The following is a 24,839-nucleotide window of genomic DNA, read 5'->3' on the forward strand; positions in this document are numbered from 1 at the left end:
CTTGTCTTCCTAGGTCCCTTATGTTGGGAGATCTGTGCACTTCCATGGCCTGAGAGACTATTTCCTTCTGCAGATTGGATATGTTTTCAGCAATTATTTCTCCAAAGATACTTTCTATCCCCCTTTCCCTCTCTTCTTCTTCTGGTACCCCTATAATGCAAATATTGTTCCATTTGGGTTGGTCAGACAGTTCTCTTAATATTCTTTTATTCCTAGAGATCCTTTTTTCTCTCTCTGCCTCAGCTTCTTTGTATTCCTGTTCTCTAATTTCTATTACATTTACCATCTCCTCTATCTCATCTAATCTGCTTTTAAATTCCTCCATTTTATGTTTCATTTCAGCTACTGTATTTTTAAAGTATCTATCTCTCTCTTGAACTCATCCCTTAGATCTTGAATATTTTTTGTAGCTCAATTACAATGTTTATACTTTTATTTTGAATTCTTTTTCAGAAAGATTGGTGATTTCAGTTTCACTGAGCCCTCTTTCTGGTGTTTGAGGGATTTTGGATTGAATGAAGTTCTTCTCCCTTTTCATAATCCCTTTTCTGTGAGATGTTCTCTTTTCCCAGATGTAGGCTGGCTGGCACAATCTTATTTCTGGTCACTCTTTTACAATTAGTTGTATTTGCTGTATTTTTGTATTATATGTGGTTTAGGGAGGAGATTTCTGACTCACTTCTCACGCCGTCATTTCCCCCCTCCCCATTCCAATTAGGAATTTCTATCAAAATTATAAAAGTACCTTCCTGAACCAAAATTTCCATTTCCAGTACCTTATCATGATGATAAATTTGCACATGTGAAAAATGGACTATGTATAAAGTCACTCAGTGTAAGAGCTAAAAGACTGAAAACCACCTAAATGTCCAACAGAATGTTGTTTAAAATACTATATTTAAATTGAGTGAGGAAATACTATGCAGCCATACAAAAGGCATTGAATATCTCTTAAACTCATTTTGAGCAATTTTAAGATGATATTAAATGGAAAAGCAAGATAGATAACAGTGTTCATAGTATGTTGTGATTTTAAAAATTCAAAATATATATATAACATTTCTGAAAATATAGATAAGAACCTGATAACACTTGTTACCTAGTAGATAAAAAACTAGGGAAATTCAATTTATTAATATTTAAATTCTTATTAAATACGATATCTGAAATATTTTAGATAGTCAAGATGGGGAAGACTTCTGGTTTAATGAAATCAGAGAGACAGATAATAATACTATAGCTTTTTTCAAAGTACAGGGTGAAATATTTTCTAGGTGCTGTTTCTTTATATATTTATTATAGATTTCCTAATATTTAAGCATGTATTTGTTTATTTACTCAAGAGCCTTACCAAATTCATGGGCATAAACAGTTCTCCCTAAATTTTGATCTCTAAGGGATTGAAACGATTGATGACCATGGCTCAGAATTATTTACATGACTTTTCCAAGGTTGCACAACTAGTTGATGTGTTACAGACTGTAAATTCCAAGAGGGCCTAGACTCCATTGTGTTTGCTTACATAAAATTTAAGACTATGCTGATAGTGATAGGTTATCAAATTATAACAAAGCCTATAACAGACTGGAATATATTTTCCAATCTATGTTAGTCTTTGAGTATACAATTTAAAAAAATCAGAAAATTGTAAGCTATATTCATCATAAGTAGATATGTCAGCATAAATAATAATAGTAATAAAAATAGGTACTTTTATTGAGCGAGTTGGAATTTTTATATATTAATGTTATCCTTTATAATTGAAAGGATTATAAGGGAAGTGGCATAACTGGTATTTGAACCCTGGACTTTGAATATAGGAGTTTAAATACAGGAAACTGCAGGGTTGAATCAGCTTTTATAGTAACTCTTGACTTGATCGGTATCAATTACTAGTCTTAACACTGTAAAAAATATGTCTCTGTTTTTGTAATTGTAGATGAGGCTTCTGACAAATGTTCCTAGCTTTCCTTGGAGGGATATTATTAAGATAAATAAGCTGGTATAAGTGCATAAGGGAAGGATTTTAGAACTACTGCTTTTGCATTAAAAAAAAATAGAAGGACAGGGGACAGGAAGTTAAGGGATTCTTACACTGTATTTCATCTAGTTTAGAATGGCACTGATTCAAAGACATACCAATTTCAGAGATGGCCAAATGTGTGCCTTAAAACACATAAAATATTGTATAGTATCAGGTCTCATAAGCACACTCAAAACACTATTATATATGGATAAAACTACTTAGACATAGTTATGGAGGGATACAGAGCAAACTGCCACAACTGGAGTGGGGGGCTAATCAACTATGATATTAAATGTTATTATAAGAGGATAGTCATGTATATATAAAATATATGGAATTTTTATATATTAATGTTACCCTTCAATTATAAAGGATAACATTAATATATAAAAATTCCAACATGATATAAAATAATTATTTAAAAATGGTAAATTAGAAATCAGATTTTAAAACATATCTGTCCATAATCTCATCAACAGGATAAAATTAGAACCAAAAAGTGAATATGACCTGTAACTCTATTTCAGATACAAGGTAAAAACATTATTTTATAGTCTTTGAGACTAAAATGAGATTAGAAATAACTTATTGATTATAACCTGATTTTCTCAAGTTTTTCTATCAGCAAACATAATAGATCTAAACTATACCTCAAAAAGACAAGTGAGTCTATACTTTTATTTCCATTAATCTGTACTGGTCAACCCCCACCCCTAGCCATTTGTTTATTTATTTATTAAAAATTGAGGTACATACAACAAAATGAACAAATCTCAGTATAGAGGCTGATGCCTTTTGACATGCGCATACACTCATGCAACCCTCATGGGCTGGGCGATCCTAAAGCGAGTTTCCTTTCTGGCTAGAATTTTATCTGCCAAAAGGCCCATCTTCTCAGGCCTAAGGGATTGGACAGGTATCAAATGCCACAATTGTGTTGTAAAACCTATATATTATTTATTCCTAAAAAAAAAAGCTTATCTGCAAATCCTTTCAAAACAAGCAAAGAAAAAAATATGGGTTGAAGGGATGGGAACCATTCAGTAAACTGAAGGTCGGCTGAGTCAGGAGGCCCGTGACTGCCCTCTAGGGGTGAAAGCCTCTCCCTGCACGTAGACCACAGATGGTGTTAACAAGTGTAATCTCAGGCACTCCGCCCTCCGTCTATTAACACCCTGAATTTGTATCATCATGACTTTTACTATGTAACTGCCAGAGCCTATTTTCCATTTCTCTTCTTGGCTGCAGAGCAGGGAACGGGCAGTAGCTAGTTTCATTGACAAAACAACCTTCTCAGCTTTGCTTTAACTCTGTTTAGAGAAGTTCACCGAAGGCAAACGGCTGATGTGGCATCTAGATGGAAAATTCGACGCAGACATCCTTCTGGGAGGGAGCCGACTCAGTGGTTTTATGTGGGCGGGGAAACGGGAGTGCTGCAAGAAAATACTTTCCAAAAATATTTACCAGACAAAGAAAAAGAACCAGGCTTGTGATCAACACATTCCAAGGAGACACCCTGAGATACAAGCAATTTTCCAGACCTGTTCCCCAGAAAGGTGGAAGCAGCCTCCCAGAAGCCCAGCTCATACTTCTTGTGAAAATAAACATAGCACAGCCAGGAGACACCTTCTAAACCGATCATAATTAAAAATAGACTCTGCTGTCACTTGCAGGGGAGTACACTGAGGACATTTTGGAGCCAGGCTTCTTGGAAAGACTATAACTACCAGCCACTGTCGCCAAAGGAGACAACCTGAGGAGAGGCTTGAGTGAGATATTCTTCTCCCAACAGAGGATTTAGAAAGAAATTCCAGGGTTGATGAGGGGGAAGGTGCTTCACATCATTAAAGGGAGTTATTCATATTATTCCTTTTCTTTCTGAAGAGAAAGTCTTACAGTCGGAATGCCTGATTTCTGTACTGTCTGGTTATGCTAACCTGAGCTGGGAGCTTTCCCAGAAGCCAGCCAAGCGGCCAGGACCCCTTTCCCAAACCACCACAAATCTTGGAGCCTGGGGAACTTGTAACACCACAGTCATAAATCATGTCACTCCTCTGCTTGACATCTTTCAGTGGCTTAGGGGTGGCTCCCCAATCTGGGTGACTCACAGGGCTCACCTAGAACGCTGTCCCTCTTCTATCTTACTCCATGATCACGCCAGTCTTCTCGCCCCTGGGCGCATGCACCAGCCCACAAAATGAGTCTTCGTTGGGATGTCACCTGCTCTCCCATCTACCTAAAGTCCATCTGCCCTGCCAGGTCCAATCTAGTTACCTTTCTGTTACCTTTCTGTGTGAAGCCCACCCCAGCCTTTCCGAACACCTACCTTCTGCCCATACAAATGAAAGTAGCTCCTTCTTAGGGGGTAGTACATACCTTACCTGACTTAATAATATTTTATACTCATACCCTATCATATAGGCTTACGTAGTACTTATTATTTGGGTGCTATTATTATTCCCATTGTACAGATGAGAACACTGGAGTGTCAGAGATGTTAAGCAACTGGCCTAAGACAACAAAGCTAACAAGATTCTTTGACATCCACCTCTGCCTCCCTCTCAACCTTTATCTTTCACCACTTTCCCCTTACTCTCTTTATACCAGCCACACCGGTTGTTTCTTTTCTTTCTCAAAATAAAATAAAATAAAAAACCCAAAGTCAAGCTCAGTACCACCCCAGGGCTTTGGCATTGGCTTTTGTCTGGAATGACTCCCCAGCCTCAGACTGCAGAACTGGTTCTTGCTTTTGATGGTATGTCACCACCTAGAAGCTTTCCTTACCCATCCTAGCTGAAACTGCCCCCCAGCTTTCTTCATGGCCTTGCTCATATTCTTCTAAGCACTTTTCATTTCTGGTATTTTCTCATTTATCTATTTGTTTACTGGTTTGGCTAGACCATACCATTGCGACATAAGCTGGATCCCTAGGACCTGGGACAATGTGTGGTATTTAGTGGGCACTCAAGAAGTATTTGTTGAATGAATATTCATATTTTAGCCTCTATGATCTCTGTAAATTATAGTGTTTATAGCACTTACAGTTTATACCATATAACTTAGCCATTATGTATTTATATATTTACACCTTACATTATGTGCTACTGTTTCTTTCACATTTAGATTCAACCTCTGTGTGTGTGTATGTTTAATTGCTGATTTACATTTACTAGTATTGTCTTTCCAGCTAGAGCATGTGCTCAGGGGACATCTGCATTTCCTATTTCATCCAGCAGAGGACTGATCATACAGGGTCTCAATAGTTATTCAGTGAACAGATAATTTTGTGATTCACAGTGAAGTGGATGATGTCAAATGCACTTTTTTCTGCTGTTTCAAACCCTATTCAGGAAACACCCTGAGTAGGGAATCAAAGTTTTCATGTTTTTCTAATGTCTCCTGACAACTCCATTGCCTGGTTTTGTCCAGCTCAAGTCCTGAGCCCGTTGGCATTTCCAGGAGGTCCTAAGTCCTTGTAAACCACCCAGACTGGAAATAATCAGAAGCCACAAGGTGTTACAAATAATTTGACCTCTTCTTGAGATTATTTTCTGCCTATTTAACTGAAGAACTGAAATAACAATTAAATTGGGAGAGTTGTGGAAAGAATGCTAGGTAGTTGGCTAATATATTCTGTGCCTGGAACATATTTTCTTCAATTTTAATATTTGAAGAGCTCTTTGGAAATTATCCCCAGAAATGAAAAGAATTCTTCTGATAATGATCAGACTGCATGTAATGTAGACAGATTAGGCAGCCATAAGACCCACCCCCACACACAGAGGAAAGAACTAGTAAGACAAAAACATCTTTGCTTACCTGGACTTTTAAATTCTTATGGTTATGTATCTGCCTCATTTCAGGGAGCATTTACATTGTTGACAGATACATGCATTTCCAAGTTACCATAAAAAAATGGCAGTGAAGGAAAAAAAGGGTAGTAAAAAGGTAACATAAAATGGACCTGGGTGGAATAAAAAAAAATGGACCTAGGTGGAAGTGGAAAAGTCCCTTCCATATTAAACTATTTTTCAGGTGGGCCACAAATTTCACTTTAATCTTCTTGCCACCAACACCAAAACATTAATTCAGTTTTGACATGGGGAATGATAATCCAGTATTTCTGTCATTGATACATAAGCTAAATAAACAAGCACAGCTGCATTCAAAGAAATATGCAGATAGATTTCATCAAGAATAACCAACTTATTACAACAAATTGACCAAGCACTTAGGACAATACTTTGAATTCTTGAAATGGTCACTATGCCATTTTCCCCCCTTTGCAACAGTGCCAAAAGAAAAATCTTACATTAAAAAATCTTTCAGCAGGACATATTCTAATTCTTGGAGCATTTCCCCTCTTTTTCGCTGATTGTAAATGATGGCAAGGAAATAGTCCAGACAAAAGGTAAAGAAATGAGAACTATTAAGACACTTACATGTCATCTGCAAACGTTATTCCAAAGTACTCCTTTTCTTTCAGGTTGAAATGTGAAGCCACCAGGTCCAGCAACTCTCTTGATAAAAGTTTGGGCTGCCAAGATAACAAATCTGATTAGAAACTATTTGGTTGCCTCCCTCTTATTGCCACCACCTTCTTCTGCCCCAAATACTTCAAGCAGCTTCTGTATGTTTTCAAATACCTGCTCCCTTTTGCTGCTTAGGTTAATCTACTCTAGACCACTCTCCACAGATTGGGAAGAGGAAGAAATGGGAAAATAAGGTAATCATTTTCATGTACTTCCCTTCAGTCCAGTACTTTACTTTTTTCCTTTAATGAACAGTGTGCTTACTAATGCATAGGTGTTTTGGAAAAATAGTCTTTTATATGTAGTATGGTACTAGTGATTGACAAAGAATGTTAAACACCCCACTGACTGGACTGTAAGAATAACTTTGCATGGTGAGTTGAAGAGGTTCAAGATGCAAGGCCATGTGGGGCCACAGATGGAACTAATAAAAATAATAATGACAATAACAACAATAAGAATAATAGGTACCATTTATTGTGCTGAAATCCTTAACAGCCATGATCTCATTTCATCCTTACAATAAGCCAATGAGATAGGGGTTCTTATTTCCATTTAATAGATGAGCCAACCAAGGCTAAGAGAAGTTGAGGACCTCGCTTGGCATTAGAATTTGTAGGGCCAGGGACTGAACCTAGATTCCAAAGTCTAAGCTTTTCACGTCTCCCTAGAGATGTAGTGACTGTTCCCATTTGCAGATCATCCTCACCGGGACTTACTGAGCACCTAGTAGGGAGGAGGATCTGACTCATGCATGAGCTTTTGAGAAGCCCTGGGCTTGGTGGCAATGAGCATGGTTTTGAATCAGCCAGAATGTCCAGGGCTAGTGGATGCTGGACTTTCAGGGACTGGGGAAGGAAACAGAGAGGACATTTAAATGGGCTGTTTTTGAACTTTGAGCCAATTTAGGGTTCATTATGGTAATTTGAGGGTTGGATGTTTGCTGTAGGGGAAGAAAGAATAGCCACGATTTTAAGAAAAGGAAAAAAAAAAAGAGAAACAGAAATCTAGACTGGAAAGGTCTACTCTGGTCAAACTACTATTGACTGTACTATTTTCATGCTAATGGAGGCCTACAAAGAGTGGCAGGGACAAGCCTCCCAAAGGGAGATTTCAGGTTTGATCAAAGGGAAGAATTCTAGCTGTAGTTCTAAGTATGGCTGTCAGAGAGCGCTTCACATTTTTTAAAGATTCTTGGTTCAGAGTGTTGGGTGAAAAGAGAGAGAAATATCGACAATTAAAATATCACTGCTCAAACAGCAGCAGACTCACAGACTCCAAGAAGGGTCTAGTGATTACCAAAGGGAAAGGGGATGGGGAGGGAAGGAAAAGGGGATTAAGGGGTATTATGATTAGCACACATAATGTAGAGGGGGCACAGGGAAGGCAGTGCAGCACAGAGAAGACAAGTAGTGACTCTATAGCATCTTACTACGCTGATGGACAGTGACTGTAATGGGGTGTGGGGGGGGTACTTAATAATAGGTGGGGAATGTGTAACCACAATGCTGCTCCCCTTTCACAATCTTATGTGAAACCTTCATAAGATTGTATATCAATGACACCTTAATAAAAAAATCATTGCTCATAACAATCCCATATATTTTACAAAGTGAATTCATATACATATATAATCTAGCTTGATTTTAACCATAATTCTATGAGGAAGATTTAGCGATCATAATTCTAGTTCATAGCTGATGAAGATGGGTGTTTAACTTGGACGATGTCATGTAGCAGACACGTGGTAGAAGGCAGATTTGTAGCTCACAATAAACCTTTCTGGGAAGCATTATGGTCCCCAATTTATCAACATGAGGTTCAGAGAAGTGAAATCACTTGCTGGGGGTCACACAGCTACTGAGTGTCAAAGCTGAGATTGGAACCCAATCCATGTCACCAGGCTATATAATTACTCTTACTTACAGACCAAGTTTTCTGACTTAGAGGCTGCCTTTTTTTACCCCTGAAACAATCCTGAGTCACTGGCTTGAAGCACAGATAAGTGAGCAGCCTGAACACCAGCCATGGGCAGTCTCGGTGAGGGTGACACCCACCTGAACCAGCAGCTCCAGTCTCCTGTCATCCAGGAGGTGCACCTGGCAGTGCCTGCCTTCTGTCATCTGTGGGGATAAGACAGCAAGAGACGCATCAGCGCTGGGGTGGCAAGCAAACCCTTCAACTCAATGGGACATGCTAGGCCTAAAAAATGGCTTCAGTTGAGTTAATCTACAGGTTCAGTTATAAACAGAGTTATTGTATGGCATTAACTCTTGATTTTATTTTAAAATATTTTTAGCTTTTGGATTTAAGAAAAGAAAAGAATAAAAAACAAAGATTACTCAATATAGTGAAAAAAATAATGCCTACAGAGAGTACACAAAACACACTAAGGAAAGGTAGTGCTTTCCCAGAGGAAACTACTATATTTTCCCTTCATCAACATTTTACTTTCAAATGAAAACACCTTTATTCACTGGTATGCTTTAATAAATATAACACATGCATAATTAAGGAGAAAACAATATGATACTAAAGTTAAAATGGAACATCTCCATTTTTGAAACTTCTGCTCCCCTTTATTAAGAACAATTAAAACACATAGTTAAGAGCAGTATGTGCCAGTATAAATTTCAATTATACTTAATTTTTTACCACTTAAATTGCAATTCTGGTAAATATTTTTTGTAAAATATTTAAGCAATGCATAGGATGCAAAGACCCCCCCCCCCTTGATTAACTCATGCTCCAAATCATTTCACCTGCAGAAATCACCACTGTCACTTTGAGAAGAATCCTCACAGACTTGTCTTTACAGGTATGTTCAGATATATACATATACATATATTTAAAAAAATTCAATATGTAATGTTTTACTTTAATATTTTTACATTGGATATTCTATTCTGCAAGCAAAGCAGGTATTATTAATATTTGTGCATGTGTATAATCATCCAGAAATTTTATATGTACATGCATGACTTAGTGTGTGTGTGTGTGTGTGTGTGTGTGTGTGTGTGTGTGTGATGGGTCTGTGTGTGTGGTTATATTTATATAAAATACCCTCACAAATATTTGTTTTTCCTTTTCCAGTTTAAGTAGAACTATGCTATTTCTTGGAGACCTTTTCAATGTCAACACATATAGACTGACCTCATTCTTTTTAAAGGTTCCAGAATATCAAATTACTGTGACAACATAAAATAATGTAATGAGTTTCCTGCTGAAAAACACTTAGCCTGTTTCCAGTCTTTTGCTTTTATAAGCAACATCGTGATAAACTTAGCTTTGCCCACATAGGTGGAACTGCTCGGTCACTTTTGAAAAGCACAGGCAGCATGTTGTCTTTCAGCTGCTGTACAAAACTTTAAGACCTGGAAACTCAGATACACAGAAATCGAATTTAAAAAGAAAATAGTCTCCGTTACTGAGCACCAACTATACACTTAGTGTTGCTCCAGGTGGTTTATATGTATACCACTTTTGAGCTGCATGGTCACCTTCTGGGATTGGTGTTATAATCCCCAATTTAACAGAATTTAACAGGAAATTGAGGCTTAGAGTGGGATAAGCAATCTGTTTTCAATTAAAAATACTAACATTTTTGATTGAGCTCTGCTCTAAAAGTCTGAAAATTAGCTCAGTTGATTATGCCATGGTATTATGGAGACATGGCCCACAGGAGCCACTGAAGTAGTGCTGAGAGGTAAGTGAGCAAGCTTTACTTTGGCCCACAACCCAATTATCCCCTTAACTCTGCAAAGCCAAGGTCTAACACACACCTTTGGTGGCAAGGAGAAAGGGAACAAATTTTCATTCCAGGCACTCAGCTGGGCACTTTATGCATATTATCTCATCAAAGATCAACAAGGGTTATGATATGGCAATCCCCCATTTTAGTCAAGGAAACTGAGGTACAGAGTTTAAGGTAATTAATTCAAAATTACCTGGGCAAGAAAAAAGACAACTCAATGTTTAAATTAAGAGAACTGAAAAAAAAAATGTCATCTTTTTTTCCCTGCTTTTCTATATTATAACAGGAAATAAATAAATGTGGCACTTAAAGTTATTTTAAAGTAAAACCCACAAGCAAAACCCATACAAGCAAACCCCAAATATATGCTAAGGAAAGATACAATAAAATAATACTCAAAAGATCAACTGACATGATATGAATCCATTAAGAAACATATCAAACTCATAAAACATTTCAAGCTACTACTCAATTGCATAAGCCAAATGAATTCACTTCTTGATTTTTTTAAAAAGCATCTTTTCCTTTCCATTTTTACTCTGGACTTCTCTCAGGCTAATGAATGCACCTTTTGTCAACACAGAATTTTATCCTAGAGACTTAAGCAGTAAATGTTGGTGATCTGCCCCTCTCATGACAGACACAGGCAGTGGTGGCCACATCTGTGCAACTTGGTTCAATGGCTACAGTCTCAGCTGACTGGACCAGGGAAGAGACACCTGATTCAAGCTGGGCCAATCAGAATCTAAGCCCAGGGACTCTGGAATCGAGTCTGAGAGGATAAAAATGTGGCTGCCATGGAGCAACCCTGGTCCAGGTGTGTGGAGAAAAAGGAAAGTCATCTACAGAGAGAATGAAGGAGACAGGTAGCTAGAAGGAGGCAGGAGAAATCACACAGCCCAAAAAAGCTTAGGAGTTGCTGTTAGGATTCTAATGTTTTTCCAAATACTACTAGTCCTTTCCACTAATCTGGGTGAATCCTTGTCTTTAAGTCCCATAAAACACCCCCTGTATTCCTTCAGTTAATCCACTTTTTTTTTTCTCTCTTAAGCTAACTTGAGTTGGATTCTGCTTCTTCCAATTAAATGCATCTTTATAAGATACAACAGGTCTCAAAACTGGACAGCTACATGTAAGAGAATGAAACTGGAATACTGTCTAACTCCATACACAAAAGTAAACTCGAAATGGATCAAAGACCTGAATGTAAGTCATGAAACCATAAAACTCACAGAAGAAAACACAGGCAAAAATCTCTTGAATATAAATATGAGCAGCTTTTCTCTGAATACATCTCTTTGGGTAAGGGAAACAAAAGCAAAAATGAACAAATGGGACTACATCAAGCTAAAAAGCTTCTGTACAGCAAAGGATACCATCAGCAGAACAAAAAACCACTTGGATATAAATGACATATCCAAGAAGGGGTTAACATCCAAAATATATAAAGAGCTCACATGTCTCAACACCCAAAAAGCAAATAACCTAATTAAAAATTGGGTGGAGGATATGAACAGACACTTCACCAAAGAAGAAATCTGGACAGCCAACATGGAAAGATGCTCCACATTGCTAATTATCAGGGAAATGCAAATTAAAACCACAGTGGGATATCACCTCACACCAGTTAGGATGGCCAACAGTCAAAAGACAAGGAACAACAAATGCTGGCGAGGATGTGGAGAAAGGGGAATCTTTCTACATTGTTGGTGGGAATGTAAATTAGTTCAACAACTGTGGAAAGCAATATGGAGGTTCCTCACACAATTAAAAATAGAAATACCATTTGACCCAGGAATTCCACTTCTAGGAATTTACCCTAAGAATGCAGCAGCCCAGTTTGAAAAAGACAGATGCACCCCTATGTTTATCGCAGCACTATTTACAATAGCCAAGATATGGAAGCAACCTAAGTGTCCATCAGTAGATGAATGGATAAAGAAGATGTGGTACATATACTCAATGGAATATTACTCAGCCATAAGAAGAAGACAAATCCTACCATTTGCAGCAACATGCATGGAGCTAGAGGGTATTATGCTCAGTGAAATAAACCAGGTGGAGAAAGACAAGTACCAAATGATTTCACTCATATGTGGAGTATAAGAACAAAGAAAAACTGAAGGAAAGAAACAGTAGCATAATCACAGAACCCAAGAATGGACTAACGGTTACCAAAGGGAAAGGGACTGAGGAGGATGGGTGGGAAGGGAGGGATAAGGGCGGGGAAAAAGAAAGGGGCATTACGATTAGCATGTGTGTGTGTGGGGACACGGGGAGGGCTGTGCAACACAGAGAAGATGAGTAGGGATTCTGCAGGATCTTACTATGCTGATGGACAGTGACTGTAATGGGGTTTGTCGGGGGGGGACTTGGTGAAGGGGGGAGCCTAGTAAACATAATGTTCTTCATTGTAGATTAATGATACCAAAATAAAAATAAATAAATAAATAAATAAAATAAATTAGTTCAACAACTGTGGAAAGCAATATGGAGGTTCCTCACAAAACTAAAAACAGAAATATCATTTGACCCAGTAACTCCACTCCAAGGAATTTACCTGAAGAAAACAAGATCCCTGATTCAAAAAGACACATGTACCCCTATGTTTATTGCAGCACTATTTACAATAGCCAAGATATGGAAGCAAGCTAAGTGTCTATCAGTAGATAAATGGATAAAGATGTGGCAAATATACACAGTGAAATATTATGCAGCCATAAGAAGAAAACAAACCCTACCATTTACAACAACATGGATGGAGCTAGAGGGTATTATGCTCAGTGAAGTAATCCAGGTAGAGAAAGACAAGTACCAAATGATTTCCCTCATTTGTGGAGTTTAAGAACAAAACAAAACTGAAGGAATAAAACAGCAGCAGAATCACAGACTCCAAGAAGGAACTAGTGATCACCGAAGGGAAGGGGTTGGGGAGGGTGGGTACGGAGGGAGGGACAAGGGGATTGAGGGGCATTATGATTAACACACATAATGTAGGGGATCACAGGGAAGGCAGTATAGCACAGAGAAGACAAGTAGTGACTCTATAGCATCTTACTACACTGATGGACAGTGACTGCAATGGGGTATGGGGGGGACTTGATAATATGGGTGAATATTGTCACCACAATGTTACTCCTGTGAAACCTTCATAAGATTGTATATCAATGATACCTTAATAAAAGAAAAGAAAAAAGATGCCACAGATCTCTATCCCTAAGTCAAGGCAAAAGGTCTCCAAAGGATGGATCCTCAGAGGACATCATTCATATGGTGAAGTCGTCCACTCACGATCAACAGTGCTCCCCTCAATGACAATACAACAGCCAAGAGAAAGGCGGCTGACATTTGTGAGTGGGGGGGCCACTGAACAAACACCTCAAGGTATGATGTGACAAGACACCACACAGGACAAGCTGAGGAAGGGCAGTGCAGATGAACTAGAGGGAGAAAGCACTAGTTCTTTGCCCACATGTGTACATCCGTGCTCAGTGTTCACCACACCCTTCCCTCTGCGGGAGGTGGGCTCCTCTGGGAGGCAGAAGGGCAATAGAAAGCCTGCCTTTAGGTCTTACTTCCATCAGACGTTGAAAGGTGGTGGATGTATTTTGTTTATCAAAATTATGCTTATGAATAAATTTTAGTTGACAATATTAGAAACCAGGATATGCCACTTAATAAAAATTTAGATGGTAAGATCTGGAAACAAGAGCTAGCCTTCCTCCATGGCAACATTTAGCCAGGGTCAGGCAGAGCAGCTCTCTCTTTACACGGGGTCTGTGTCTTGGCTCACTCACTCAAATTTATTATCTGCCAGGTTCATCCTATCATGTGAATGAGAAAACCCTAATTTAAGTGCACATGGTACCAGGGAGGAGACACAACCAATGTCAAAGGAGGGTACCAGGCAAAGTGCTTGGCTCTTTACCCTCATTAAGGTCTAGTATTTCAACCTCTATGAAAGCCAGTGAAGGGGGTGTCCTCATTTTAAGCACCAGGAAACCAAAGCCAGATAAATAATGTAACTTGCCCAAGAGTTCTAAGCCACACTTGGGCTCAATATCATATTTTATCTCTTGTTTGCTGTGTTACCTTGAAGAAGCTACTTAATCTTTCTGAGCTTCATAAGCTATGTCATGACAGCTTTAACACTTTAATTGGAAAAAATATTCTTAAGACGAATTACAGGTAAACTTAACCTAATTAACAAGCACATGGCAGAAAAATGCTCCAGAACTTATGGAGCAGAAAAAAAGAATTACTGTGTGCCTGGGAAGGCATGTTAATAATAACACTAACAAAACTACACAGCTGGGCTCTTTCTATATTCCAGGCATTACACAAGTACTTTTCATGTATTAACATGTTTGAACCTTGTGATATCCACATGAAGTAGGCAGTCTTATCTCCCCATATTATGGGTGGATGAGGTTGGAGAGATTATCAATGGTAAGATTCATAAATGGCAGAACCAGACCCAAACCTAAAGCCCGAGGTCTTAGCCACTCAGATACACACATGGCATTCTACATTACCATAAAGTGACAAATTATGCAAAAACCTTCTCATGCAACCCATTTTCAAGGGACTAGATGAGTGGGCAAGATGGGGAACACAAAGTGTCATAAAGTAGGCATAAAAAATCACTGCAGTCCCAAGGGCAGAATAAGCTGACTACACGTAGTTAGGACTGTAGGATTCACAAACAGAATCTTAAAAGGCATCTAGTAAGCACTGTTTATTTGAGATATGGGGAAACTAATGCATGAACTGTACCCAAAGCCACATGGTAGTTAATGTAAGACCTGGGATCACAACTCAGGGTTCCGACTTCCAGCTGGTGGCATGAGTGGTGTGCACAAGATTACTCAGGTAATAAATATCATCTTATTCAAACGCTCCTTTTTTTTCCACAGGTTGACTTTTTTTTAAAAATACTGTGACAACCAAAAGAAAAAAAAAACCCTGGGCATTTATTTATTTATTTATTTCAAAACATGACTCCCGCTAATTCTTTACCTTCTCGTTTCAACAACAGGAGTTATGTTTGAAGGGAGCTGTTCATGGATCACAAGGATTGTATCTGCAGCTACAGAGCCATTTAAGAAAAAAATAACAAGAACAACATATTTTATGTAGTATATTCCATATGTATAATATGTAGTGACTCAGATGCCTGGAGGCAAACATCTATCATCTTCATTTCACAGTTAAGGACATTGAGGCACAGAGAGGGCAAACAACTTGCCCAAGGTCACACAGCTAATAAGAAGCAGAGCTGGGATTCCAACCTAGGAGACTAGCTCCTGAGCCCACGATGTAGTCATTACCTACCCATGGAAGAAAGGAAGTATATCGTCTTTCCATTTCACATTCTATTTGATTATCCTGGCAATTTTCTTTCTTTACAAAATAGGAATTCTAAAATTCTACTTAGAAGAAGAGTAAGTAAGTAAGCATTTCTCATTACTAACTGCCTTCTCTTAAGATTTACAAGTCTGAATTTCCTTCTTGAGACCTTTAGTCTCCTCCTCCAAGACAGTCCAAGGTTGGCCACAACACTTGATCTAAAAAGGTCCAGAGCAAACACAAGGACAGTGGGCAATACTCCTTCTCTAGTCTGTGTGTGAAATTATGTTATCAAAATCACTTCTGAACCCACAGAGACCCAACCGAACAGTCTGTCCCCACCCTGTGGCCACTATTAGCAGCAAGCCTCTTGTGGGAGAAAATACATATTTTAAAAAGATCTTTTTGGAAAGTTTCACCTAACACCCAGCCAGACTTGATACCCTTCCTGCTACCTCCTCCTCCACTCAACACCAGGAATATGGAGCTGAAAATTGTGCACGCTGGATTAAAACTCCCACCTTAGTCTGTGGTGGCCCTGCGTTTGCTCCCCAGCCGATAGAGCAGGTCCTCAGAGGCTAAGCGCGGAGTGCTGGTGGCAGACCTTGCCCATCTGGTCAGTGGTCAAATGAGGAAGATCGGCAGGGAAGTGAAAGTCGGCTGCAGGCCAGACCCCTGCTTCATGGAGCACCCTGATGGACAGTGGGGTCCTAGTCTGTGTGACAATACGCCCCTCTGACCCTCATCCTACTACTGGACTCAGGAGATGGGACAGGAGAGGGATTTGGTAAGAAACCTAAAGGCAAGTCAAGGCAGAGCAGTGTGACCCCAGACCATTCATAATGACTGGGGTCTGCTTAAAATGCAACAGGAAATAATTACAAAAAAAGCCCAGAACCCCAGACTACTCTGTGCTTTTGCTGTAGCAGTTCTTTGGAACACGGAAATATGAAAGCTTGGTAAGGAAGCAGCAAGCTTCCCCCTACCCACTTCGTTCCCTTTTGACCTTTCCACAAGAGGACCTGCCTCATAAAAATGACTCCTCAGGATTTTTGTGGGGTGACCCACCCAGAATCTAATCCCCCATCATCTCTTCCCTCCATGTGTGCAAAACCAGCTAACTAACTGGGCTCCAGGTTTTTAATTGAATGCTATGATAGTCTAATTTCCAAATAAACATGTGAGTGAAACCTTTGTAATACAGATAAAACCCTGTCACTTCCCTGCTTAAAATTACCTAATGGCTTCCCATGCAAGAGAGCAGAGAACCTAACTCCTTACCTTACAGACCTTTGTCCTTATGTCTTGTCCCCCGACCCTAATTTTGCTTTCAACCCGTATGCCTTGCCCTAATACATCAGCCACACGGGCCTTTTTCCCTTTCTCAAAATAAAAATTGTTCCTACTTTGAGACTTTGCCTGTGCTGTTCCCTCTGTCTGAATGCCCTTTCCCCAGATTACTGCATGACTGGGTACTTTTGCTTCTTCCAGAAATGTTACCATATCCAAGATGCCCCCTGTGCTCAATATAAAGGAGAGCCTGGACACGTTCTCATATGCTGCTTTATTTATTTATAATGATAAATCTTGTTTATCATTTTCTATCTTTCATCATCAGTATTTAAATTCCATGGGGGAGAACTTGATTCAATTTATTCACCACTCTCTCCCCAGAGCATAGAATAGTGCCTGGCATATGGTAAGAATGCAGTAAAGAATTATCTGCCTAATGAAGGAGTGCATTCACGATTCAGAGCCTAGACACAGTTAATAATGAAATAAATTCACAAATGATTACATGACATAATGTAAAGTGAAGATGTCCCAAAACACCTCCCAAGCCTAGGCCCAGACAGACTGACACATAAAAACAAGCCTTCCCCTTAGAGAACAGGTGTACTATTAAATTCCTCATCAGATGAGATATTCTGGAGGAATCGGAGAGAGGTAGAAGGGCATATCTAGGACGTTCTTCCTTTGGGATCTATCGAGTGGACAGAGTTTTATATTTCGCCCAAATGATGTCAACCCCAGCTGAACAGGGCGCCTTTATATTATCGCGGGGTGTTGACTGAATATGAGCTATTGACACTCCCATTCAGAGAATGGTCTAGACTGACACAGATGTCTCCAAACCAAGTCAGCTGTAATTTTCCCTCAAGTTCTTTCAAGATGGTGCCTACCCTCCCAGTGTGTAATCACTGGGAACTACTTCTTTCCGTATCAATAAACGATTTTCCTGGAGTGTACCAAGCACTCACTACATGTCACCTGAGTGCTCAGCACTTCCCTTGTACAGTACTTTCCTTCAGGCTGCTTACGACCTATGAGGTAGGAAGTTTTGCTGTTTACATTTTGCAAAGGGCCAAACTGAAGTGCAGAGAAGTTAGGTGACTCATCCCAGGTCACGCTGCTATCAACTGGGGGTGAAAGCTCAGGTTCCATTGGTTGGATGAAAATAGGACTCTTGTGTGTCCCTTGTAGGTTCACTGGGAGTGGAGGGGGACAAAGAGAGACAGCAAGAGGAATAAAGGCAAGTGGCATAAAAGAAGTACCGGAAGGAAGGAATATGGGCCAGCATAGGGCCAGTGATAAAGAAGGGGAGAAATCAGAATGGTAAAATTGGGTAACTGAGTCATCTGCCTTAGGAAAAGGATTAATGGTAAGTACTGGCTGCTGACTGCGTGCCTGGCACTAATCCAATCCCTTCCTTTTATTTACATGGACTATTTAAATTCATTTTTATGACAACCATATAAGGTAGATTCCAATACTAGCTTCATTTTATGGATGAGAAAAGTGAGGCACAGAGAAATGACTGGCTCCACCCAACAAGCATGCAGAGCTAGAGGCACAGAAGGATATAAGCACAGAGTCTGTGCCATAGAGACACTGTTCCACTATATTACTTCTGTTACAAGGTATTTCCCATCTAACAGGTCTTATATATTAAATTACACACAGCTTAGCCATGTAACATGTCATCTTGATTGCCAAGCATAACCCTTTTCTAGAAAAGCATCTAGATTCACCAAACCAGGGTTGCCTGGCTCTGGCCACTGTCTGGCACCAAGACCAGAGAAGAAAGGTTTTTGCAATCGCCATTTCTTGGCTGTCTCCTGGCCTAGCAGTAAAGACTTATGGGCAGTTGCTAAAAATGGAGACTTTGTGTTTGCTATTGATTTTCCTTGAGCATCAGGATGGAATTAATCCCCACCCCTTGGGCTGCCGGCTCTGTCATGCTTACGTGAACACTCTGGGTACAGGGTGATATTTATCAGTTATGTGGCCTCGTGGGCCTGACTCCACATTATTCTGAGCTTAATATGTAATCTAGCAAATGATGCAATTAACACACTGTGGAAAAGCTATGGATCATGCATTCAGTCACTCAACCCATACTCACTGAGCACTTGCTAAATGCAAGCGTTGTTCTGGGTAGCAATATAAATTAGCAAATGAGATTCACAAGATCACTGTTTCTACAGCGTGTCCTGGAGCAGGGTTTCTCCTCTTGGGCCCTCCTGACATTTTTGGCCAGATAAGTCTATGCTGAGGGGCTGTCCTATGCCCTGTCAGATATTCAGTAGCACCCCTCTACCCACTGGATGCCAGTAACACCCCTGCCCTCTGTACAACCAAGTATGTCTCCAGGCATTACAAATGTCTCCTGGGGGCAAAATGGTCCTTGCTTGAGAACAACTGCTCTAAAGGCAAGGAGAAGAAAAGAAACTATTAGCAATTAAACAAATAGGTATTTTCATATAAGGGGCTCCAAAATAGCTCAACTGGCAATGGTACTAAGTTCTAAGCACGTGCAAAACTCACTTTCAAACTCACTTCTTACCCAGGACGCAGAAGGAATGAGGAAATTGACAGAGAGAACTTTCATTGGACTACTGTTCTTGACAAGTGGCTCCCAGTAGAGACTGGAGGGAGAACTATTTTCTAGACATTAGCTTTCCACTGCAAGCTCCTTTCTGCCTCGCAGAGGTTGGAAGGAAAGCAGACAACAAAGGCTGGCCGGTGCACAACCCTTTTTGCAGCTCCGGCATCAACCTGGCAAGCAATTTCGGCCAACTCCCTGGGGAGGGCATTCTCCTAAAAGCCAGTCCCTTATCAGATAATAGCCTGACTTCATAAGGTTGCTGAACAAAAAAACCAGCTTTCAAAAGAAGAGAGAAAGAAACAAAACAACTTATTAAGTCAGAGCTGAAGGCCATCAGGAAGTACCAGCTTGGTGTCCATGAGTTGTGCATGGGATTTAGGATCAGGAGGCTTGGGTTTGTGTCCCAACTCTGCCATTTAACTAAGAGTATGGCCTGTATACCATGCTATTTGTCTAAATCTCAGTTCCTGCCCCTGTGAAATGAGCATGGTAAGAATCAATCTCATTTAGCTTTGTTTTTTTATCAATGTGGGTTGAATCTAAAATTTATCTCAACAGTATAGATGACAATCATATCACCAGTAATACCCTCCATTTTTTGGACACTGATTAGATGTTAGGGTCTGTGCTAAGTGGCTGGCATGCATTATCAGCTCTACTCTTACCCTAGTGCACTGAGTACTATTATTAGCAGAAATGATTTGTAACTGTTGAATGCTACTACAATAACTCTAAGTGGTGATTTTTAACTTGGTTAAATAGTTATTTTTCTCAAGAAAAATGTTCTCCTGGATTATTAAGAGGTCAAGCTGTCATTTGCATTAAAAATCAATCCACCAGTTAAGTACACCCTGGAGATAGCTGAGGACTAATTGCATCTTGATTTGTCAGCGATAATCAACAGACTAACCCCAAATCAGGGCACGGGTGGGAAACAGGCCCCACATTTTCATGGCACAAGAAGCTGCAGTGAATAGCATGGTCCTTTTTATAAATTCTCTTGACTGCACTTTTCCAACTAGAAACTTAGATTAGGCACTGAAGAGAGATTGTCAAACACTTATTTTCAGAAAACCATGCAGGATATTTCTGCTGTTCCTTTCCAGAAAGAAACATCCTCTTTGCTTAAAACCAGGCTGTGTTAGGCTGTGTTTTTAGATGTCATGGTACAGTATCAATGAGTCAAAAAAGAAAAGGAAAAAAATGGGAGGACACAGATACTGTAAACAGGAAAAGTCACAAAGTGCAACCAAGAAAAGCTAAGAGCACGGCCCCGTGGGCTGCAGGGGAGTTTAGTTCTTGTCTGCTGTTCAGGTTGACCAGAAATGAAGTTCTCTGGTTGCCCTGTAGAAAATGGAAAATTTGGCTTTGGTGGTTATGCGAGTAGCAGACACCCTGTGGTTTGGAAACTTTTTGCTTTGCCAACTGTCAGTTTTCTCTTTTCCCATGAAAAACAGCCTGTAGCAAGGAGCAGAAGTACTGCGTCTTTCAAAAACTTAAAAGACAGGCGCAGCACGGCTGAAGGGATTTTAAAAATAAACTGTGGTTCTCGAAATATAAAGATATCCTAGGTACTGTTTATTCACTGTACAGCACATGTGGAAATCTGGGCTGAGTATAAGCCATGCACAGAGCAAATAAATCACATATATTGCCCCGGAAACCTAAAAATGAACAAAAATTAATTACAAAGCCTAAATCAACTTTACATTAATTCTGGAGTACACACTCATTGTCAGGGTTTTCATGTTTCAAGTCTTCATCAACTCCATTAGAATTTCTCTGATTTATGTTGTTTCAAAGTTTCTTTGTTCTTTGTAGTCCATGTATAAGTAGAGGTCAAAATAAGTTCTTGGGGAGTTTATGTTTTATATACAAATGGATTGTATGAGGTCCAGAGCTTTAGTTTAGTTGGTAAAAATGTCATATTTGGGTAGGGAATTTAGAAAAGCTTACCAAACTGTAAAATACAACAGTTAAGCTCATTTACGACAATGTAGAAAAATCCTGAATCTTAATGTGTGGCATTTATTTTACCACTGCAGAAGAAACATTCCCTCTCAACTTAAAGGCTTCTAGTAGTTAGTGAAGAAGCTTCTTTGTCACCTAATGTAGGTGGTGTTTTCAAATGGGATTCAAAGAATAAAACAAAACAAAAAAGTGGAAGGCCACAGGTCAGGGAGACCAAAAAAAAAAAAAAAAAGAGAGAGAGAGAGAAAGGAACCAAAAAATATTTCTGGGCAAGCACCAGTGAGCCCAGTGAGGTGGAAAGAATCACTCAAGAGAAAGAATGGCAATGTGGAGCTGTCTCAAAGCAGCTCATGGCCGCTCACTGTCCCATGCTCGAACTGGTTATGAAGCACAACCAATATTAAACAGAATGGCAAAGAAACTTACACTGAAATAAGTTTCATTAAGAATATGGGGGAGGGGGAGTCTATTAACCGTAATGTTGCTCATGTAATTGTACATTAATGATACCAAAAAAAAAAAAAACACACATAATAAATGCTCAAAACTCATCATCACATTTCCATTGTTTTACTCCATTTTGCTATCACCTTTCTTTGCTCCTGGGGTTATTTGTGTCTGTTGAATCAGTACACTAGCAATGCTATTGAACAGTGTCTCCTGCTCATCTCTTCCCAACTCAGTGAGGGCACAGCGGTAACAGGAAATCGGTCAACGTGAAAGTATTTACACCACGGAAATCACAAATGCCACAAATCGGCACCCTTTTCTCCAGCGAGTAGGTGTTAAACACTTAACCAGCAGAACACTGGAGAAGTTCAATGGGAAAAGGTCTGGGGGAAAGTGTGATGCTCACAGCACTGTCAGGATGTTAAGGCCACTGAGAGACCATGGGATAAAGATGAACAAAGAGGCACTGGAATCAGACAGAACTGTGTTTAAGGCTCAGTCCGTCCACTTGTCTTTTCTAGGACCTAATTACATCTCTAAAACAGGACCAATAATACCAACCAACGAAGCACAGGGCATGGCAAACAGAGGCTGACATAAAAGGTAACTGTTACAGTTTATCATTAAACTTTGAAAAAATCTCCAGTGGGCAAGCTTACTGCCTAGGTTCTCCTGACCTAGGACGGCAACTCCCAAAGCAAATGCTCACTGTCATCTGCTTTTCCTGTTCTTTTGCCTGGAATGTAAGTTTTATTTACTGCTGCTTTCCCAGCTCCTAAGAGAGTACCTAGGCTCTTGTAGGGCTTAATAACTATGTGTGGAATGAACGAATTTCCCTTCATTTCCATCTTTGGCTCTGCTTCAGGGTTTTCTGTGTGTTTCTACTGTTAAGGGCTCACTGGCAACCGAATGGCTCCTTTGCCTCTTAACTGCCATGTTCCCCCGGGCTGCACTTCTGGAGTCTGTCAAACCCCTGGATCTCTCCTCCCTCCTAAAGGAGGCTGCTGTGACCTAAAGCACTGGGGAGAGATGCTTCCAGTTTTTCATTCACAAGCAGAATTGAGCACGTGTCATTATGCTCGGTCGGCAAGTTTGTCCGCACTGCTCTATTCCAATCTCAGTTCCGCTCTGCCTCCATCACAAGGGACGCGCCTTGTGAGAGGAAATCTAACCCAAGACTTCCACCTGAATCCAGGGAACCAAATATTTTCCCCAGGGGCCTTGCTTCACTGTTGGTTCTTGAACTTGCTGCTCTGGAGCATTTTTTCTGAAGGGGGCAAGGGGTGAGTCATTTAGAAATGCATGGGTGCTTCTGGTAAGAGTGGTCTGGCCAGTGGATTATGCAAAGTCACTGGAAAATGATCAGAATTCCTAGTGCTTTTTTGATGACACTTGCTTTAGCCAGGGGGATAAGACAGGGCGGAGCTGCCCACTCAGCCACTTGGGTCAGGGCAGTGATTGGGAGCAGCCCCCTAGGAGTCAGATGCCTGTGCTGCCTGATCCTGGCTCTGCCTCGAACTAGCTGCAGACTTCAGGCAAGGCACTTCCCTGCTCCAAGCAGCCGCTACAAAATGGGAATAATTTTGCCTAGTGCATTGTAGGCATTCCATAAGCAGCAGCTACTATTAGTTTGTAAAGTTTAGTGTATTATTTAAGAAAACTGAGGAATTAAGAGCATAGGCTCTGTAGACAGACTTGGGTTGAAATCCCAGCTCCACTCTTTAGTACCTGTGTGGCTTTACTCAGGTTGACCTCATTTCTTGTGAGTCTTGGTTTCCTCATCTGAAAATGGGCATAATAACAGCACCCACCTCATACGGCTGGGAGGGCCACATGAGATACTATACATAAAATGCTTAGCAGAGTACATGCCATTTTTAATGATACTATGTTTTTTGCTAATAAAAACCAAGCAATTGCTACATACTTTTTCAGAGCAGATGTTCTCAAAAGCCAAGTTCAGATGGTAAGCAGGTTCTACTCTGTCCCTGAACTCCACAGAAGAGAAAGGAGCAAGTAGCTCTGGTCACATATAAACTCAGTTTGAATGTTCCATTTTTTAATAATATCTTCTTGCTTATGTGGAGTGCTTCAAACTCTCCAAGCGCTTTTACCTATATTTCTTCTTTTAAACTTTGCAAGTTTTAATGGGCCAGAAGTGTCATATCCCCATTTTATAGATGAGGCCACAGAGGCCCAAAGAACTGATGTGATTTCTCTGGTCACACAGCCAGACAAAGCCAAAACTCTAGATGTGGAGTTACTGCTTTCTACTGCCCTAAACAATCCCCTGACCTGTACAAAAGTATTCACCAAAAAGTAAAATAAAAAAAAAAAAAGTAAAATACAAGCCATCTCCTGCACAGTATATTTTACAGTGGGAAGGCTTCCATGACATTAACTTAGAACTGCAAAGAGAATCCTGCTTTCCCAAATCGGGGGTGCTTTGAGGAATCTGCAGTGTTCCATCAGCATGATCCTGGCTGCCTCGAGGGTTCACTTTCCCAATCCTGAAGCCTTTTATTAGACTGAAGTCAATGAAAACACATGCACTTTTAAAAAACAGGAGAATTTTATAACAGCCCTGGAGATAAAAGTCCTGATTTCAGTGGCTTGGGATCTATTATTCTAATGACTGTCACCTTTTTAGCATCCCAGAGGGTTTAGTGCTCTGGAGCAGGGAAGAGTTTTATCAAAGAGAAGTGACTTACTTAAACAAGACAAGTGGAACCATGGAGCTGGCAGGGATTGAAGGTGGGGATGAGGAAATGAACCTGCAAGAGCTAAATGAATGTCACCCATAGAGTTCCACGAATATTGTGGCTGAGAGAAATACATGGAGAACTTTCCAATTTTGTTCCATTACAA

General features: G+C 40.0%; 1 protein-coding gene across 5 annotated transcripts in view; it reads right to left on the bottom strand.

Annotated features, from left to right (window-relative positions):
• Nucleotides 1–24,839, bottom strand: part of FRMD4B (FERM domain containing 4B) — a 294,561-nt gene that overhangs the window by 106,582 nt on the left and 163,140 nt on the right. For 4 of the 5 annotated variants that reach the window (XM_017669988.3, XM_073230889.1, XM_073230891.1 and 1 more), the window contains 2 exons: nucleotides 8,616–8,681; nucleotides 6,469–6,563 (listed from right to left, as the gene is read on the bottom strand). In XM_017669988.3, the coding sequence (XP_017525477.3) occupies nucleotides 6,469–6,563; nucleotides 8,616–8,681 (161 nt within the window). Of the gene's footprint in view, nucleotides 1–6,468; nucleotides 6,564–8,615; nucleotides 8,682–16,182; nucleotides 16,201–24,839 lie in introns of those variants that run through there. The other variant, XM_073230892.1, reaches the window with a different exon arrangement.

The sequence above is a fragment of the Manis javanica genome, chromosome 3, assembly GCF_040802235.1.
Source record: "Manis javanica isolate MJ-LG chromosome 3, MJ_LKY, whole genome shotgun sequence".
Classification (NCBI taxonomy): Eukaryota; Metazoa; Chordata; class Mammalia; order Pholidota; family Manidae; genus Manis; species Manis javanica.